The following is a 21,906-nucleotide window of genomic DNA, read 5'->3' on the forward strand; positions in this document are numbered from 1 at the left end:
CTGTAAAACCAGCGGGAACTGAGGCCCAGGGAGACTGACGCGGCTGGAGCCCCAGGTAGCTCCTTAAAGGGCCCGTGCTCGGACTTACTGGACTCTCTCCCTCTAAGCTCAGAGAGGAAGCAGCTCAAGGGGCACCAGAGACATACAGGGAAGAACTGAGCTGTTTGGCATTGGGGTGGGGGCTGGAGAGGGGGCTTTCTCCAGGACAAACGTGCTGTCAGAGGCCTTTGTTCCTTTGGTGAGCCCTTCCCTGGGGCGGCAGACACCCTCCATATCTGGGACTCCAGCAACCTGGCTCACACTGGCAGCCCTGCCCTGCTGACTCCCTGAGGCCCCGCCCCACCCTACCCAACTTTCAGGCCCACCCAAGCTGCTGCTTAACCATAGCATTAGCCTGTCTTGGATCCTGCTTCAGGTTTTTCCTAAATTCTTTCAAACGAGCAGCATCTGGTCTCAGCTAGCCCCATACCTCTTGTTAAGTAATACATGAAACAAACACAGGGAGGCAGCCAAAATGAGGAGACAAAGAAACAGGTCCCAAATGAAAGAACAGAACAAAACTCCAGAAAAAGAACTAAGTGAAATGGAGATAAGCAACCTAACAGATGCTGAGTTCAAAACACTGCTTATAAGGATGCTCAATGAACTTAGTGAGAACCTCAGCGAACTTAGTGAGAGCCTCAAAAGCATAAAAAAGAACCAGTCATAAATGAAGGATGCATAGTCAGAAATAAAGGAGGCACTAACTGAAATAAAGAATAATTTACACAGATTCAATAGTAGAGTAGGTAAAGCCAAGAAGCAAACCATCAATTTGGAATATAAGGAAGCAAAAAACACGCAATCAGAACACCAAAAAGAAAAAAGAATCCAAAAAAATGAGGATAGTGTAAGGAGCCTCTGGGACAACTTCAAGCATGCCAACATTTGCATCTTGGGGGTGCCAGAAGGAGAAGAGAGAGAACAAGAAATCGAAAACCTATTTGAAACAATAATGGCAGAAAACTTCCCTAATTTGATGAAGAAAACAGACATACAAGTCCAGGAAGCACAGAGAGTCCCAAATAAGATGAACCCCAAAAGGCCCACACCAAGACACATCATCATCAAAATGCAAACGGTTCAAGACAAAGAGAGAATCTTAAAAGCAGCAAGAGAAAGGCAGCTAGTTACCTACAAGGGAGTTCCCATAAGACTGTCTGCTGATTTCTCAAAAGAAACTTTGCAGGCCAGAAGGGAGTGGCAAGAAATATTCAGAGTGATGAAAAGCAAGAACCTACAACCAAAATTACTCTATCCTGCAAAGCTGTCCTTTAGAAATAATGGCCATATAAAGAGTTTCCCAGACAAGAAAAAGCTAAAGGAGTTCATCACCACCAAACCATCATTATATGAAATGTTGAAGGGTCTTCTTGAAGAAAAAGATAAAAAATATAAACAAACAAAATGGCAATGAATACATACATATCTATCGACAACTGAATCTACAAACAAAATGAACAGGCAGAAGAGATACATTCTCATAGATACAGAGAACATTTTGTTGATTGCCAGATGGGAGGGGGGTTGGGGGAATGGTTGAAAGAGGTGAAGAGATTAAGAAGTACAAATTGGTTGCTAGACTGACAAACCTAGAAGGGAAGGGGGGTTGGGGGATAGGATGAGATAAACAAAGAACTTATATGCATAACCAGTGGACATGGACAACAGTGTGGGGAAAGGCAGAGCGGGGCGGGAGAGGGGAGAGGGGGGTCAATGGGGGGAAAATGAGGAACATCTGTAATACATTAAAGAATAAAAATGCTTTTTAAAAAAAGTAATTATGTTTAATTAAGAGCACATAAATCAAGAGTGGGAAATACAGACTCAAGGAAAAGAGACAGACAAGTTAAAAGCATGCAGAAGACAGAGCTGCTGGGACTGGGGGTAGCTGTTCATCCTGTTTGCAGTCAAGGCGATGCAGGTAGTTTTACAATTACCAACAGAAAGGGGGCGCTTCCTCCAGGCAGACAGAGTTGCTCTTATGATCCGTTCTAGGGGACATGCCAGGCCCTAGTCCAGAGAGGCAGGAAGTCATGAGACCTCAGCCATACCTTCGCCCCAGATGGAAGGGTTTAACTTCAAGGCTTTCCCCCAAGTCTCCCACTGGAAGTAGATTCTGTTTTTTTCTGGTTATAAAACGTATGTGCGTCTCCCTTTCGGAAAGAACAGAGAACTAAGTACTCTGGATGGTTCTTCCGCTAAAAGAGAAAAATGCTGAAGGGAAAACAGTTCTCTTCTTAAATGCGCCACTGACTAGGCAGAACACAAAGACTCCTCCAGAGGCCAAGAGCAAACCCGCAGCAGGTGGGGAAGCTCTGTGGTTTCACTGTGCGACCATGGTCTGGGCTCTGACTAGGTTCTGACGTCCGCACAGGGCTGGGGACTCACCACACAGGCCTCACAGACCACTGCATGAAGCCGATAACCGAGGCAGATACCTCCAGGGTCAGGGGGAACCAGCCCCAAATCAGCCTCATGGGAAACTTGAAACTTGCCTGGCTTGCCTTTGGCTCAAGGTGGGAGAAAGTAAAAAATCTCTCTTCCCTGATGACTTGTCAACACAAGTGGACCTTCACACGGGTCTGAGTCCACAGACTCAGCTGAGGATTAATTTCTCAGTCCTCAAGCTGAGGATTAATTTCTTTTTTTAACATGTCTTTTTTGAATGGATTTGTTTTGTTTGTTTTAAGAGAGAGGAAGGGAGCTTGGCTGGTGTGGTTCAGTGGTTAAGCACTGACCCATGCACCAAGAGGTCACTGGTTCAATTCCCAGTCAGGGTACATGCCCAGGTTGTGGGCCAAATCCCCAGTAGGGGGTATGCAGGAGGCAGAAAATCGATGTTCCCTCTCATCGATGTTTCTCTCTCTCTCTCTCCTTTCCTCTCTCTCTAAAATCAAGAGAAAAAAAATTTTTTTAAGGAGAGAGGAAGGGAAAGGGAGAGAGAGATAGAAACATCAATTGGCTGCCTCCTGTACACCCGTTCCTGGGTTCGAGCCCAAAACCCAGGCATGTGCCCTGACCCAGAACTGAACTGGCGACCTCTTGGTGCATGGACAATGCTCAACCACTGAGCCACATTGGCCGGGTAGAACTAATTTCAAAGCGGCCAGTTACCCTGGTATTGTCCCCAAACAGTTGACAGAAGCAAACATATCACACTTAATGACAATAAATTAGACCATTCTCGTTAATATACCTCATCACCAACATTAATCAACATTGTTCTGAGGTCCTCACCAACACATAACCAGAAAAAAAAAACAAAAAACACAAAACCACATTTTATATAGGAACAGAAAAATTGATTATTTGCTGGTGACATAACGGTCTGTCTAAAAAAATCCCACAGAACAACTGCAAACTTCTGTGGATGAATTCCATGAGGTAGTCAGACAGGATCTACACTATCAAAAATCTTAATCGGCCTGGCCAAGGAGCTCAGCTGGTTAGAGCATCATCCCGGTCTGCCAAAGTTTCGGGTTTGATCCCTGTTCCGGGCACAAACAAGAATCAGCCAATGGAAGCATAAATAAGTGGAACAACAAATCAATGTCTGTCTGTCTGTCTCTCTCTCTCTCTCTACCCCCTTCCTCTTTCTCTCTCTCTCTCCACCTCTCTAAAATCAATCAATCAATAAAAGAAAATCATAATAAAACATGGACTAGATATTTGATGATATTAAGGACTTACAGCTCATTTTGGTGACAACAATAATATCATGGTTCTATTTTAAAATCCTCATGTTGTAGAAAAATTATGGATAAAGTATGACATCCTGAATTCACTATTAAATGACCCAGCAGTGAGAAAGAAAGAAAGAGAAGGGGGTGGGGGAGGAGGGAGGAAGGAAGGGCAGGAGGGAGGGAATGAACAAATGGAGGGAAGGGGAAGAGGAAAACGAAGAGGAAGATGGAGGACAGAGGAAATAAATGAATGAAAGAAATACAAATGGCAAATATTAAAAGTTGTTGAAGGTGAAAGATATAACATAGGTATTAATAAAAATACTCTCCTATACTTTCAGGATTTTCTAATAAAAAAAGTTTCTAGAAAGTTTAACCCAAAGTGGGGAAAAATGTTAACTAGAAAAGTAGAGAGCATGACCATACTCTGGCGGTTCTCACAGCCTTTCTCAGGGGCTGGCTGCCCCGCACCGCGGGAACTGCACTGGACGGAAGGTGCTCAGCACAGCCCCAGGTCACCGGGAGGCGGTCAAGTATGAGAGGCCGTGTCTGACAAGGATCACAGAGCCAGCGGCTGGGTCTCTGCAAAGGTTGAACAATACAGAAAACTCTGACACCCAAGATCAAAAAAAAATCAGAAACAGTGAAAGACAAAAACCCTAACAACTGATACAGAAGTGATTACATTTTAAAAGGAATACATGATGAAAGAACTCAACTTTTTTTTTTAAACCTGTATATAAAAATGTGCCAAGTGTGCTTTGTAGTACAGGAGCCTGGGGCAGCTCACTGAACTAGCGCAGGGTAAGGGGGACCCCACAGCCGGCCCTCATCTCCAATACCTGCTCAGCTTCGGAAACGGATGCTGATGTTTTCTTCGCTCCCCAAATATGGAACACACCACCCAGACCTGGCTGCTTGGTAGCTTTTACTCTCCTAACCACAGAGTAGCCGCTTGTGTCGGCTAGATCCAGTTCCAGGTTAAATGGCAACCGCTTCACAATATTTCAGCCAAGAAATTAACCATAGCAGGGTGAGTTTTTGGATATAAAACAAGAATCAGTGTAATTATTTGTCCAATAAAGCTACATGCATTTTAAGATACCTTAGCATAGCCCTAGCCGATTTGGCTCATTGGTTAGAGTGCCTACCCGTGGACCAAAGAGTCGTAGATTCCGGTCAGGCACATGTACCTTGGTTGCCGTTCAGTCCCAGGTCCTGGCTGGGGTCCTGCAGGAGGCGGCCAATCAATGTGTCTCTCACATCGATCTCTCTCTCTCTCTTTCTCTCTCTCCCTCCCTCGCACTCTGAAATTAAATGGAAAAAGTATCCTTGGGTGAGGATTAAAAAAAAAAAAAAGACATCTTAGCATAATTTTCTTGTAATCAACTTAAAATGATGCCTCCTTTAAGTAATCCTCATGATTTTATTTGAATATACTAATGAATGGGGAAAACTATGGCTTCCAGTCTAACTTTCCAAAGAGTCACATTTATACTTCATTTATTCAGTCCTGAATATTTTTCCTCTGTTTCTATTTGTACTTAATAATTAGTTGCTGTCACGTTTCCCAAGGCAATTCGAACGTTACCCCCATGTCAGCCAGTAACAGCAATCCACACCAAACTAAGTCTTTACAGAAGTCACTAAAGCACTGACATATTTTTTTTTAACGACCTCATTCTTAGCTTCCGAGATCATAAGAACATTCAATTTCCTACCCCACAAAATCACATCCTCGCTTTGCAGCCGTCGTACAAAACACTTCCACCTGCATTTTCTCACTTGCGCACACATATTTTGCAATTTGAGCCGGGCAAGAATCGTCCCCATTTTTTTAAAATAAAGGGCCCACGCATGGTTAATTAACATGATTACTTGTGGTCATCAACAGGACACGTTCCCCTAAGCACATTCCCAAGCGGCAGACCATTCCCACCACACACTGGCGAACGCTGAAATCTACACGTCCGAGCGACGCTTCGCTTTCCACGAGCTGGGAGGGGAGCAAAGGTCCCTCACAGCAAAACAGAGGCGCGGGAATAAATACATGTCCCATGATGGTGAACTCTTTCTCGGTGTCCACATTCCAGATGTCACTCCAATTATTCAAGTGACTCGAAACATCCCACTTCCATGAATGCCTTGTAGTCATGTGGGCAGCTACACTGTGATTATAGTCAACAATGGAGAGCAGTATCACCACAGAGCCAGAACCCAGACAGCCTCTCCCAGGGCTGGGGAAGCTTCCAGAGAGCCGGCTGCAACCCAGGGCATAACAGCAGGTCAGTTCATTGCAAAACTGTGGTCTGGAGTTCAGATAACAGCACTGAAATGCTGTCTCATCAAGCGGCGTGTTTACCTGAGTCCCATTTACATACACGTCTGTCTGCCTTCCTTTCGTAGCTAGGTCATACCGGTCCAGGGCCCTGTGTACGGGGGCTGCCCTTTCCAATCTCGTCTCCGAAATGCAAGACACAAATAGACATTCTACCAAAACCTTTCCTTGCTTAAATGGTTTAGGAAAACAAGGCTTATTTTTCATCTTTGAACCTGTTCATGAATCTGAGTGTCCTACGTGTAGTGTAGACTTCGGTCAGCACAGTGTTTCCCCCACAGCTGTACACTGAGCACTCCTGAAATATCATGACAGGGCAGCATGTCCTAGAAAGTACATGGAAACTACAGGAATTTTTGCGTTAGGCAGCCAAGGCTCCTGGCTTCTGTCTATACAGCCCTGCCCTATCCGAGCTGTATAACCTTGGCTAAACTGTTTAAAATCTTGGGGCTTCAGTTTAGGACTTGATGTAGGTGTCTTCTATCTCTAAAATTCATTCTTGTATACATGATTCTATCACAGAAGAAAGTGCATGTAAAGTTCTCACAAAGCTGGAAACGTAAAGCTTAACAATGGTTAATCTGCGTCTTCAGACTCGTTGAAAGCATGATTTGCTGCCCATTCATTCTGAAAACGGCTGCTGTCAGTGATTGCCCCTAAAGTATATTTTGTGGACAAGCATGTCATAGTTTTTTTGTTTCTTTTATCCTCACTGAGGACATTTTTGCATGTATCTCCAGACAGAGCAGGAGGGAGAGAGGGAGGAAGAGAGAGAGAGAAACATCGATGTGAGAGAGACACATCGACTGGTTGCCACCCACACGACCCCAAATGGGGCCGGGGACAAACTGCAACCGAGGTACGTACCCTTAGCGGGAAGCGAACCCGGGTCTCTCTGGTCCGCAGGCCGACGCTCTAACCGCTGAGCCAAACTGGCCAGGGCACATGTCATAGTTTTAATATGGTCCCGTTAAAATGTATTCCTTTTCAAAGCTACTAAGTGTCCATAACTCATCTATTCGAATCATTCGAAATTTTAAGAAACTGCCCAGAACAGTTGTGCATTTCTCCAGGACATTACAAAAGGAACTGAGTAATTTAACACAATCTGGGTGACTAAACATTATTAAGAAGAATGAATGGGCGCTGTGTGGAGAAGAACAATCTGGAAACCTCAAACGAGCAGCCCTGGCTGAACTTCCTCACAGGAAGGCTCTGCTCTAAGTGCCTTCATCCCAAGAACGGACCATTCTCATCTAGTCTCCCAACTCAGGTCACTAACAGAGCATACGTTTCTGAATGATGGTTTTCAACATGAAAAATGTATTTATTTAGTTCAAATCCAGCAAACATAAACAGGCTTTAAAAACAGAGATTCAACGCTATCACATGACCATTTATTGACTTGCTATCTGCTACCCAAATGGAACTAGAAAAATACCTCTTTTGATTTTTCCTCTTTGGTAAATCTTCCAAATTTTTCTATCATTTCAGCCACAAATATAACATCCATCTTGTCAGAAAAGTTGGCTGCTTCCACGGTGTATGCCAGCAATTGTCTGGCTGTGGCCACAGCGTTGGTAAGATTGAGAGGCATCTGTTTTGAAAAGGCAAGAAGCAGCCCTTAGCAAACAGGTGATCAACATTTCTGACATGTTTTTCTTTGCATTTCATAACACTGCAATTCAATCTATATCATTTGCTCACCATGACTTTCTTAAAATGCTTTTTCAAACCTGAGAAAACTGAAATTTTTAAAAAACATTTTTTATTGATGTTTAGAGAGGAAGAGAGAGGGAGAGAAACATTGATGTGAGAGCAAAACATCAATCGGCAGCCTCCTGCGTATCCCCAACCGGGGATGGAGCCCACAATCTGGGCATCTGCCCTGACTGGGAATGGAAATTAACCTGAGGGGAACTTTGAAAAATGTGAATAAAATATAGTAATACATAAAACTACACCATAAAATAGTATGTACAATATACTCGCCACCTCTTCTCCGACTTACACAGACTCAACCCCAGTTGTTTAGGAAAGACTTCCCTGTACTGCAGCGGGAAGGATTACTACCTGCGTGGGAGTGTGAACCACTTATTTACTTACCTGTAGCACCAAGCACTGCCAGTGATGCTTTACATTTGTCTATTTATTGACTTAAACATGACTCGGCACCAACCACTGCAAAAAGGGTATAGCAGGTGCTAAGGATCATAAGAAAATGCGTAACCCAGAAACTATCTTCCAGCGGCTTACAATCTGATCTGGTTTTTAAAAGAAGCACAGAGCTCTGGCCGGTGGCTCAGGTGGTGGGAGCATCACCCTGTGCACTGAAAGGTTGTGGGTTCGATTACCAGTCAGGGCACAAACTTAGGTTGTGGATTCAACCCCCAGTTGGGATGTGTAGAGGAGGCAACCTATTGATGTTCCTCTCTCGCATCGATGTTATTTTTCCTCTCTCTCTAAAATCAATAGAAACATAGCCTCAGATGAGAATTTAAAAAAAGATGCGTAGAAACAAAAACAGCAAAAGGCATCTGAACAGCATGGGTACAAAAGGTAAATCACCTGTAACAAAGGGACTATAAAAAAGAACAAAAGAGATAGCTCCCCAGGTGGATGTAAAGGATGGCTGGGATCTCCTCTGGTCGACTCAGATGATAAACTTACTCAACAAAGGCACAATGACAGGGACCAGAAAGAGTGACTCCCTCTAGGCCCTGAATACCAGCTGAGAAGACTAGACCTTATTCTAAAGACATATCAGACCACTGAAGGCTAAACACCAAATCCGTATATTTTACTAGTATATTAAAAAGAGACCATACATGTTTGGTACGAATACCATGCTTTATCAACAGCCTCCGCAAACTGAAGACTCTGTAGTTACCTGATTAAACATATAAAGAACTCTAGTGACATCGTTTGCATATTGGCAGCGAGAATAGTCATCATCTGCCCAAAAGCCACCTCGGTCACATCTGCGCCAAGCCTTCCTCTCGTCCTGCGGGTTTCCGGGATAGATCCCGCTGCCGTGGGTGTTCCGCGTGCACTGCAGATAGGCAGTGATGCCTGCCAGCGTCCGGGGCCACCTGGACACGAGGACAAAGCAGCTTAAGAAACCTACACTAATGCGGCCACAGGGGAGGAGAATCCAGGATTGGAACATGGCACGTGCAATCACCGAGAAAAAAATCAAGGAGAAGAACATACATAACTCCTTCAACAATAAAGACCCAAGGTATGTTTTTTAAAAGGTTAACATGAACTAAACACTTTTAAACTATCAGCCAAATGTATTTTAATAGCATAACAGATATTTTCCTAAAATATTCTAAATGTTGCTAAAAACACACAAATTGTATCTTGTGCAGCACAAGAGAAAACTGGTGCAACAGTGTTTTGTGTTTCTTTTTAGTTACTGTTAATATATTGTTGGCTTACATAACCATGAGGAATGTGAAGTCGGAATCTTCTCCAGTATAACTAGAATTTGGCCTTTTGCAGAAGTGGAGCTAGTACATGTGCAGAAAAGAGTTACGATGGCAGGTCGGGACTGCCGTCCTTAGCCAGGCCTGCTTGCAACACTGGCCCTTCAGTGGCGTTTAGGAACTGGGAACTTGACCTTGAACAGTTAACTGGTGAGGGCGGTTCACTGTGCCTACTGCTTGCACAGGCAATGTGGTTTAGGCTGAACGCCTGCTTTCTTTCTGGGCGTCTGAAATGTCGGCACGTGCTGGGCAGAGGGTGCCTACATGACCAGCTATAAGACCTTTGGGAGCTGAGACGTCAATGGGCTTCCCCGGCGGAAGGGCTGCCTAGAGCTTATTGCCTTTTCATGGCTGCAGGAGTCAGCTCTGTGTGAGCCCCCTGGGAGGGAGAGAGCACAGAGAAGCCTGCACCTGGGTCTCTCCAGACCCCCCAACTCCTTTGTGACCCAGCCATGTATCTCACTACATCTCTATAACACATCTTAGTTGTCACTCTAACTATATGCTGAGTCCCGTAGTCCTTCTAGCAAATGTCTGCACTTGGGGGTGGTCTTGAAGACCTCTAGCACAGCACATTATCAAATGTGTCCGGGAGAAGCCCCTTCCTGTGCAAAGGACTACATGAACCTGTTGGCATTGACCATCACTAACCGGGCTGGGAAAACCTGTGTAATCTGAGCTCCATTTCTCCAACACTGGCAGGGAAATCGAACATATTTAATAAAAGTCACAGCTGACCGGTAACACAGGAACTGCTAAATTATAATACCAGTCACACCAAAACGTAATTCATTACCAAAATTTGCATAAATAGATCAAGCGACACTAAACTGAATTCTTATGAATGCAGTGGAAGATTAACTGCAAAATACCTTAAGGCATGTCAAAGATGAGTGAATCATTAATCAGTTAAGTAATTAGATTCCTCTTCTTACTTTAAAAATGTAACACGCTCACACATGTAAGTAGAAATAGAAAATCCCACACAAACAGAAAACATATGATGATTATTTAATAAAAGATTCTGAATAAAACAAAATTAACAAACATTATCTATTTCACTTTAAGGTATACAATATAAATATCAGAAATTAACAGTTAATCCAGATCAAAGACTTATCCACTAGCAGTGATAAATGCAGGTTTCCATATATTCATGTCAAGGAGAATTTTAAAAAGATAATTTTGTAAACAGCAATGAAGAACTAGCTGAGCTAAAGGCGTTATGCTGCTTCACCTTGGACTTGAAAGACTGACACCAAAGAATGTCCTTATCCTTAAAAACAGGCTTATAGCCATGAAGCAGCAATAGAACCCATGGCGAACAGGACAACTGGTATTCAACAATCTTCATGCTGCTTTTAAGGGCAACATCTTTCCTTCTATTTATCTCAATTACAAGCTCATTATTAAAATCCTGAACATAAAGAACATTCAGTAAATAATACATTTAAAGATGTTTTCAAGCAACTTTGAAAGTAAAGAGAGTCTAAGGTTCAAGTTGTTACTGCTTACAAATTCTACATTTTCTACAGAAAAAAAAAAAAATCATTTCACTCATTCTGTTCATGTTAACTAAGTCCAACACCAATGCCCCCCCCCCCCCACCGCCGCCAAGTTTCAGGCTTCCCAACAGCTTTCATTTCCCCAAAACTTATCTATTGGCAGTAATGAACGCCAATTTCCATACACTTGGGTCAAGGAGGAAAAAAAGGGAAAAGATAAACACATATCCAATTTCCCTCCCCCATTTGGTTCTTCTGCAGCTAAGCAGTAAGAACCCAACGGGGGAGGAAAAGTGGATACATGTTTCTCCTAATTACGGTGTTTACTTAACTGGCCAGTAGTTAGAGGTGACACAGCAATACAAAAACGTTCCAAAGTTCATCAATAAGAACCCTTGGGGGGAAAAAAAAACAGGCAACAGCATTAGCCTGCCCGAATTTCATACCATTTTAGAATTTCCAAAATGTTTCCCTACTGTAGTGGTTCTTAACTTTTTCAATAAAACCTCCTATTAAAAATGAACACTTCTGACTCTACCTTCAGAGACTCATAAATCAAGTTCTGAGATAAAATTCAGGCACTTGTTTGTTTGTTTGTTTTTCCTTAAATCTCTGTAAATGATTCTGAAATCACTGTCCTAAAGGACAGTCCTTATACATATAAGGATATACATATAAACACACATACATTTCTCCAATATTCCTACGGAGGATAGTAACCAGTTCTGAGCTTTGCGGATAAGGGGCGTGGGCAAACCCAACTTCCCCAGTACTCTCCATGCACTGACCTGAAGTCCCCTTTATTGTTGACCACCCTCTCAGGGGGACAGTACTGCGCGGAGCTTTCTAACACGACAATGTCCACAGTCCTCGTATTGTTTCCGCGCTTGGTCTGGACGTGACAGCCCCAATTTCCAGTCGATCCAGCCTGAATATTAGAAATGGTTAGGGCACTGCATGAAGAAAGATGTTAAAGAGAAAGAAAATATGGTTAGGCAAACAGGGAGACAACACGGGCTTCTCTCACTCACTCGCAAACGTGTCTGCATGCACACTGCATCACGCACGTGTCAGATAAAAACAAATTCTTAAAAAACGTCCCTCCATCTAAGTACTTCAGCAGCAAGTTGGGACAAGCAGGTAGAGAGACGTAAACTACCGTGGTCAGAGCAGTAACAGAAACATGGGTAAGCTGCAGTGTACATAATGCTGAGACTGCTCCTTCCAGAGGGGGTGCAGGGCACAGCGGCTGGGGGACGGCCGGGAAAGGCAAACCAACCCACTGACTCTCAGGAAAATCCTCAAGCACGAACAAAGAGGACTAATATTGTGAAGTATGTAATTAAGGAAACATGTAAGGTAAAGTATTTTGTGGAAGAAAGGTTACACAAGAAACAACTTGTTAAGCCCCCAAAATGATGTGGTAAATCATTAATGAATGGTTAACAAATGGAGTTTCCATGTGAAGGTATACTTCAGTTTACAAAGCAGCTATCTATCTCACTAGTTATCAGTACATTTAATTTGCAAGATGAAGTCATAATTCTCTAATATAAAACCCATTAATTAAAGAGCAAATGTCAGAACATTTCATTAACCTTTACTCCTCACCCCCACAGGGCAAATGAGGCTTTGCTTTTAAGTAGATACACAGGATAAGTAATTAGACATAAAGGATCATTTTAAATAACTTACAGAGTTATGTTTTGAAGTTTGATACACATTTTCCCAGCCTCCTAAGTCATCAGTGGCTACACAACAACAAATGTCCCAATAAAGACTTTGAGGCACTATTATTCTGAATCAGAGAAGATGTTTATCATCTTTACTAAGTCAATAAATAAAACAATATGCTGTAATAAGTAGATTCCAAGATAAAAGTGACACAAATGAGTCTGACATTAAATTTAAACAACTAGAAAGTGTATCAAACCTTCTACTTATAAGGCTCTACCGAACAAGGACGAGGTGTATAAAAAAAATGTTTTTAAAGGCAATGAACATCATTCTGTAATCTAATAGGCTCCCAAAGTGCTTGGTTCACAGCACTTTCACTGACGGGGTAACATTTTCATGGTGCCCCTGGCCTGAAAGAAATACCTACAGTGGTTCCAGTTACCAAATTAAACCCCCAAATTGCGTGTCTATGTCCTAATAATTTAGTAGTCATTTGAAAAAATAGCACATATCAAACATTTTATTCTTAAACCACAACTCCATGTCACGGCTGTGTATGCCTGCTGGGCACTAGACAATCACAAAACATCGGACACCGATGCCCTTATTTCTTGTTCCACGACGATCTTCACACGGTACTTGCTTTGTACCAAAGTCATCGACAAAAACCCCACATCCCAAAACATGACACCGGCAAAGGAATGCAGCACAGCTTAATGGTGACACCACAGCTGCCTGGAGCTAGAAGCTGTGTGGTGCCTGACAAACCTGGACATCGCTCTTCTTCCTCAAAAATGCAAAATGGCCCTGGCCGGTTTGGCTCAGCGGTTAGAGCATCAGCCTGCGGTCCAGAGAGACCCGGGTTCGGTTCCCGCTAAGGCATGTACCTCGGTTGCAGTTTGTCCCCGGCCCGGGTCAGCTGTGCGGGTGGCAGCCACTCGATGTGTCCCTTTCACATCGATGTTTCTCTCTCTCTCTCTGTTCCTCTCTCTTCCCCCCACTCTACCTGAACAAAAAAATGGAAAAATGTCCTCAGGTGAGGATTAAAAAAAAAAAAAATGCAAAATGCCCAAAGCGCGTCTGTAAACGCACTGTGGTGTCCAGGGCACCGTGACACACCCATCGGGAGCTCGAGGCCTAGTATGTGTTGTAAACATTTGCAAAGATAACTTTTAGCAAGAACTTCAACGTCTAAAACTAACCACTGGAATAAAATGTTCAGGCACCCTCAAGGCAACACAGGTGTAGATGTAAGCAAAAGAGCAGCTTCAGTTTCATCGCTGACGAAAACTGGAGACTCTGAGTTTTACTAACCAAGGATCAATGAAGAATCAACAAGTATCTCAGGTAACAAATCAATAACCACATTTCCTTCTTCTACAACGTCTGTGTTATTCTGCAGCTAACTCTTGGTACAAAAGACAACTTCTCAGACTTCCCAAGAAAGATTTTCACTTTAGTCATGTGTCCGTTCCCCCAAAAAATAGTAGGCAAGGCTTGCTATCCTTAGAATTTGTTTTTCTGTATTTCTATAAAGAATTTTGATTAAAGTATGACTTGCAGAAATAAATTTATTAAATTATTCTAGTTACAGTCATCAAAATTAAGGACTCTAAATTAATCAACACTCTTTTATTCAGAAATAGAGTCCATGTATTTGTAAAGCTCTATTGTTGTTTTATATGCTGATTGGTGTCTATCCATATAATAACTACTTGTAATGTACAACTGATGAGTTTCAATATATGTGTACACTTATGAAATTATCACCACTGTAAAAACAATGTAGCAACCAGAGTCTTCTCCCTGGGACCTAATATCCTGTTTCTTCCCAGCTCAGAGGTTCTCAGAAGGAACACTGCTTCTGGCAATAGCAGAGTAGCTCCTATAAACCACCCTCCCTGCAGTTAATAATTGTAAGCTCTGGACAAACAACAAAATGACAGCTCTCTGAATACACTGAGTGATCCAAAGCAAGCAGAAAGCAGGGAGGAGCTGACACCAGGAAGAAGGGACTGGCCCTGGGGAGTGATCATAAAATTGTTTTCGGTGGCTTCTGTCCAAGGCCATGCCCTCCTCAAAGAGAGATTCATCATCTTACTTGTTGAAAATCAGAGGACAAAGGTAGAAAAGAAGCCTGGCTGTAAGCCCAAACTTCTGCATATAAAATATGCCCAGATCTCTACCTGACTGACCCCTGACCTACACACGCCAGGGTAGATGCTCGCAGACTTCAGCTGCTGCCTATCACAGGGGAGACGGAGCTGGGAGTTGGAATTAGGTCAAGTTCATTGCTTGAGGAAACAAAAATCAGCTCTCTTCAGGTGAGCAGAACAAAATCTAGAGGCAAGGGTCAAACTTTTTCTTTAAAGGCCAAGAAGCAAAATTGAGGACATTATATAGACACTTATGTAACCATTTGAAATATAACCATTTAGTCCTGGCCGGTTTGGTTCAGCGATTAGAGCAACGGCCCTCAGACCAAAGAGTCATGGGTTCGATTCCGGTCAAGGGCACGTACCACGTATCTCAGTTGTGGGTCAGGGTCATGCTGGAGGCAACCAGTCGATGGGCCCCTCACATCGATGTTTCTATCTCTTTTTCCCTCTCCCTCCCTCCCTCCCACTCTATTTGAAGATAAACAGAAAAATATCCTCGGATGAAGATTAAAAAAAAAAAAAAAGACAAAGAAATATAACCATTTAAAATTATTTTTTAAATGTTCTTAGATCATATGCCCAGCAGGTGAGATTTAGCCCAGAAGCTATACTTGGCCAATATCTTCTCTATAGTGAATCATTTGCAAAATCTAGGATATAATCCAACATTGCTATACATATAAATAATATTTTTTTCAAATAGAAAAATATAAGCCACAGTCAAAAGATGACCGAGATGTTAGAACTGGCTGGCAAGAATTTAACAGCATCTACTACAAAGATGTTAAAAAACATAAATGAAAATATGCTTCTAATAATCAGATTGGAATTCTCAGTACAGAATGAAATTATAAAATAGAATGTTCTACCCCCACAATTCCAAGACATGATTTTCAACTCAGAGAAACTTCAGTTCCACAATAATTTTCCATGTCATTCCTGTGTGCCTGTTGGGACACTACTCTAGGGGCCCCCAGCAGAGTTTGGCAAGTACAGATGTACTCTCATAAACCCAAGCAGAATTCTGTCTTTAAGAAACTGGTAGGAAGAAAAGAGACACACAGAGAGAAAATCCCATGCCTACAGATTAAGATTTTACCACAATAAAATATATGGTGAGTGATAATATCATATATGTTTTTATTCTGCTTTTTTTTATACTTTATAAAGTTCATTAGAAATAATATTTTGGTGTTCACACCAGCCACTGGGCTAACAATACAGGTGTTATATTCTATTATTCTAGTGGGGTAGAGAAAGAAAGTATCTCAAAATGTAGCATTAATCATACAATAGTGAAAATTAGGTGATCCCTAAAAGTGAAGATCTGAGCTTAGTAGAAGGAAATGGTTAAAAATTAAGTTTGGCACAAAAAGTTTACATTTTCCTTCCTAAAATTTTAAACAAAAGGTCTCCAACTTTTTAATACTGTTTCCCTTTTATCCTGTGTTCCTCCCCCCGCCCCCCGAAAAAATGGATGGCAAAGATAGCTATTTAATTTTACAAGATGAGTAACAGTCAGGAAACCAGATGTTTTCATTTTTAAATGCAAGGAGATAAAATATTAATTCAAACTCCAACTAAACATGACAAGTCTCAAACCATAAATAAAATTCAGAGACAGTTTCTCATTTTAAAAGGTTTACCTTGCAATCAAGGAGCAGTTGTGAATCATGTTCTTCTCCACAAAGATACCTTGCGATTCATCAGTTTCAACCACTCGCCCATCCTGATACCATAGCACCTGCATGTCCTGGTCAATATACGAAGCCATGCACTGGAAGGGAAGGCTGTCCCCTTCAAACACAACTTGGCGATGAGATGGAGTCATGTAGAAAGATGGTAATTCAAGGGGAGGATCTAGAGACAGTAAAACAACTCAGTCAACAAATACAATACTATATGCACATTCCAGAATTAAAGGTTAGACATTCTCATTTAAACTTTAAAAATGGAAAAACAGCCCAGCCTGTGTGGCTCAGTGGTTGAGCACTGACCCATGCACCAAGAGGCCACCGGTTCGATTCCTGGTCAGGACACATGCCCAGGTTGTGGGCCAAATCCCCAGTGGGGGGCATGCAGGAGGCAGCCAATGGATGTTCTCTCTCATTGATGCTTCTATCTCTCTCTCCCTCTCTCTTCCTCTCTCTCTAAAATCAATAAAGGGAAAAAAAACTAAATGGAAAAACAAACATTCCTCAGTAATGACATTTTACTTATTTATTTATATCATTACTTTTAAATTGATTTGTTAATCCTCACCCAAGGATATGTTTCCATTGATTTTTAGATAGAGTGGAAGGGAGGGAGGGAGGGAGAGAGCGATCAAAACGTCGATGTGAGAGAGACACAATGGCTGGTTGCCTCCCGCAGGACCCCATCCAGGGCCAGGAACAAACCTGCAACCCAGGTGCAAGCCCTTGACCGGAAATCGAACCTATGACCCTTCAGACCTTGGGATGATGCTCTAACCACTGAGCAAAACCAGCACTCACGGCTGCTCCTGAGATAAGTGGGTCCCAGATGAAAACAAAATTGGCAGAACTAAAATGAATCCATTTTATAATTGGTTCCGCCATTCAGAGTAGTCCTTTTTTGGTGTTAACACAGGACTATCAGATGATCACAGAAGCAATACTAAAAGAACCAATTGTATTTTTTTTAATGTTTTTATTGATTTTTTTTTTTTTTAGAGAGAGAGGAAGGGAGAGAGGGAAAGAAACACTGACGTGAGATACATCAATTGGCTGCCGCCTGCATGCCCCCCCACTGGGACCCAACCTGGATCTCTCAATCCAGGGATGACGCTCAATCCACTAAGCCACACCGGTTGGGCAAAGAACCAATTGTAAAATGATACTTAAAGCCGGAGAATGGAACGGGTGATAAGTAAATGCTGAAATAGACACAATTTAAAATTACATTTTGGAGACTGTATTACCATTGATTAAACTACTGGTTTCTAGTTATAAAAGTAATGCATACTCACTGCAGAAAATTTAAAACATTTAAAGAAAAAGGGGAAACATTTTTTTAAGATCCCATATATTATAACCACTTTTAAAAAGTTGATATATTTTTTCCTGTCAGAAAAACAAAAGGCATAGATTTTAAATATATATGCAAAATGCATGCAAATATCATGGGCTCATTAAAAGCCTTTAAAATACTTGGTCCATTGTCTAACACAACCATTCTACTTTCAGTTTTTCCAAAAGAAAAATAGCATATATGCAAAAATGTATAGGAGGAAATTAATCCTTGAACTGTTTATGGAGTTAGAAATGATTACCAAACTAAATATGCATTAGTAAGGAATTTGTCAAGTTATGGTGACATTTATACAATGGATTGGTATGCATCTATTTTATATGATGAGGAAATAAGTTTATATTATTTCAAGTTAAAAAGGTTACAAATGCATGAAAATATGATATTTTGGTGAAAACAGAGGAAAAAGGTGCAGAAAATACACCAACTTATCTTTGACTTTAGCCACCTGGTAGTGATAAGAATGTAGGAAGGGTTTTGTTTTTATGATTTAGTTCTTTTTTTTTCTTTTCCTTATTGAGATAATAATTAACAAAGTTGTGAAATGTTTAAAGTGTACATCATGATAATTTGATGGGTGTATACATTATTTATTTTCATGAATCTTAATTTTTATCCAATGAGCATATGTTACCTGTGAAACAACAACAATAATACAGAGAAAAGGAAAAAAGAAAGAAAGATAGGACTGTTTGTTTCCAAACACAAGCTGGAATCTCCTCCTATCACCTTAAGGACTGTTTTTGTTTGATGTGGTTTTTTTCTTTTTTCACTTAACACACAGTAAATGTGTTAGTTCCCTCAAGTCTTTTGCTGTTCTTCAAAATCATGATTTTCAATAGCTGCATACAGTGAATGAGTGTGTCACCAACAATTAAAGCAATCTCCCGTTTTTTAGATTTTCAGATATGCTTAAATATAAAGTCTGAAGATTTGCACACATAGCTGATTATTTCCTGGAAATAAACCCTGACATACAAAATTACTAGATCAAATTGCATCAGTTTCTTAAGAACACTGATACATACTGCCACTGTATACTTCAAAAAAGCTGTATCAGTTCACACTCCCACCAACAGTGACTGCATCCTGAGGTTTTACGACGACGATCAATAAATTCCTCATTTGTCAACTGAAAGATCTTCTGAAGGTCTCTGCTATTCTTTGAGACTGGTTTTCAGAAAGCTGTTCAGAACCTAAGAATCTTAAATACCAGTTGAAACAATGTTTTGTTTTGTTTTTCATCAGGCTGCCTTAATTGTTGGTATAAACTAAATATTATGAATCCTTGAAGATTAATGATTATACTCGGTTCCATCAAAGTATAAAGAGAATTTTACAGTTTGTCAAGAAAAACATGGTGGCAGGGAAAATAGGACAACACTTGGTTTTCTTTCTCCCTTACCGCATGTCAACAGCTCCTGCTTCACGCCTGTGACCGGCTGGGCCTGCAGAGACTTGGGGTACACACACCGCGTGTCCCGCACGGTGATGTTCCTCTCCTTCACCCAGCGGTGCATCCAGAGTATGTTACAATCACACAGAAGATACTCAGTCTGGAATTCTCTGCAGTGCACAGGACACACATTAGAGATCACGATGCACAAAAGGAAACAGTGCTTTTGTTTCATGTCGGCTTACACTCTGGGTGGCAGTCAAGCTGGTGTGTTCACCTTCCCCACACTGGTGACCTACACCACCAACTGGTCATGGTCTCCTTTGCTGTGATGACCTGCTGCGGGTCTGACTCCAGCATGGTCCCCTCTCATCCTGGGACTCACTCTGCTTTCAACCAAAGTTGTCATGTGAACAAAAGCGACTCATCAGCCCTTGTCTATGCAACAAGCTGCTTAACCCCAGGGTTCTGGAACCCAAAGCCCCACCCTTTGGCCTTTCAACAGCTTCCCAGTTCACCTTGAAGCACAGAGTGAACACGCCTCTGGAACCGTCTCCAACGGTTCCAGCCGCTGCCGGTTCTTGGCTTAAATGCCTACAATGTCCCGTTAATTTCGGCAACATAAAGCAACATAAGGTTGCTTCACAAGGTTATGTTCATCTGTTGACTGGAGTGTTTCAGTCCCTAAAGGGTGGGGACGACTTCTGGCACTTTCTGCTATGTGCCAAGGGACACCACAATTATGTACAAACAAGGGATTCAGACTCAACCAATCAAAAATGTAAGACTTCGCACTTCATATGAAAGAAGATAGAGTTATCTTTCCATGGGGCAGGAAGTGTTACAATTGGCACGCTGGGTGTAGGAACAGAAAGAGGGCATACATGGCTTGTCCGTGAACACAATACTTTCTTGAACACTGGTTTTACAAAGCACGAACTATTCACCTGCCATGCGTTTCACTAAGTCCAGCTAATAAAAATAAATGCAGATACTGCCCCCTGCCAACCTGGAGGACATTATGTAAGGAGGGAACACAATGTAAATATAGCTAAAACAGAATGTAACATGATCTATACAAATAAGTCGACAAAGTGCAAAGAGCAAATTTAACGGTGTGTACTTCTAACACAGACCATGCCCTGGCTCAGGTTTCATCTCAGTTTTGGCAATAAAAAGAGTGGGGGGAGGGGGGAGTCAAGATAAGATACAGCTAAGAGAAAGTAACTTAAAAAAAAAAGTACCAGAAGGATGACCGGACTGACCTCTAATTCCTAAGCACCAGCTCTGGTCCCTTTGTGGCACTACCAAGTAACAACTCTAGCTATTTTCCCCAATTTGAGGATGAAAATACTTCCCACATTCCTGCTACCCAGGGTCTTAAAAGCCAAATTATTCTTTGCAATCTTTTTATTTCCTAAACTTCACAGTAATAACTGACTTGAACCCACTAAATATGCCAAAAGGAGATGTTTTCCCTAAAAAACTGGCTTCTGGATGAGAACAGCAATAGTACCATAAACACACCAGATGGAGTTTGATCCAGTGTGATTGTAGAAGTACCCACCTATGTCCACCGTGGGGGGAGGGGCCAGAAGGATGCCTAGCCACACTGAGGAGGGGCCAGGTGGATGCCTAGACACACTGGGGAGGGATCAGGTGGATGCCTAGACACACTGGGGAGGGGCCAGATGGATGCCTAGACACACTGGGGAGGGGCCAGATGGATGCCTAGACACACTGGGGAGGGGCCAGGTGGATGCCTAGACACACTGGGGAGGGGCCAGGTGGATGCCTAGACACACTGGGGAGGGGCCAGATGGATGCCTAGACACACTGGGGAGGGGCCAGATGGATGCCTAGACACACTGGGGAGGGGCCAGATGGATGCCTAGACACACTGGGGAGGGGCCAGATGGATGCCTAGACACACTGGGGAGGGGTCAGGTGGATGCCTAGACACACTGGGGAGGGATCAGGTGGATGCCTAGACACACTGGGGAGGGGCCAGATGGATGCCTAGACACACTGGGGAGGGGCCAGATGGATGCCTAGACACACTGGGGAGGGGTCAGGTGGATGCCTAGACACACTGGGGAGGGATCAGGTGGATGCCTAGACACACTGGGGAGGGGCCAGGTGGATGCCTAGACACACTGGGGAGGGGCCAGGTGGATGCCTAGACACACTGGGGAGGGGCCAGGTGGATGCCTAGACACACTGGGGAGGGGTCAGGTGGATGCCTAGACACACTGGGGAGGGGCCAGGTGGATGCCTAGACACACTGGGGAGGGGCCAGGTGGATGCCTAGACACACTGGGGAGGGGCCAGGTGGATGCCTAGACACACTGGGGAGGGGTCAGGTGGATGCCTAGACACACTGGGGAGGGATCAGGTGGATGCCTAGACACACTGGGGAGGGGCCAGATGGATGCCTAGACACACTGGGGAGGGGCCAGGTGGATGCCTAGACACACTGGGGAGGGGCCAGGTGGATGCCTAGACACACTGGGGAGGGGCCAGGTGGATGCCTAGACACACTGGGGAGGGGCCAGGTGGATACC

The 21,906-nt window shown here is 42.8% G+C and overlaps 1 protein-coding gene across 1 annotated transcript in view; it reads right to left on the reverse strand.

Moving 5' to 3' along the window:
- The window catches only part of ADGRA3 (adhesion G protein-coupled receptor A3), a 115,967-nt gene that overhangs the window by 44,751 nt on the left and 49,310 nt on the right, over positions 1–21,906 (reverse strand). The window contains exons 6-10 of the mRNA XM_036243405.1: positions 19,352–19,512; positions 16,542–16,755; positions 11,848–12,012; positions 8,954–9,155; positions 7,505–7,660 (exon numbers count right to left, since the gene is read on the reverse strand). Coding sequence (XP_036099298.1) covers positions 7,505–7,660; positions 8,954–9,155; positions 11,848–12,012; positions 16,542–16,755; positions 19,352–19,512 — 898 coding nt within the window. The remainder of the gene's footprint in view (positions 1–7,504; positions 7,661–8,953; positions 9,156–11,847; positions 12,013–16,541; positions 16,756–19,351; positions 19,513–21,906) is intronic.

Source organism: Molossus molossus, unplaced genomic scaffold (genome assembly GCF_014108415.1).
Source record: "Molossus molossus isolate mMolMol1 unplaced genomic scaffold, mMolMol1.p scaffold_m16_p_1, whole genome shotgun sequence".
NCBI lineage: Eukaryota > Metazoa > Chordata > Mammalia > Chiroptera > Molossidae > Molossus > Molossus molossus.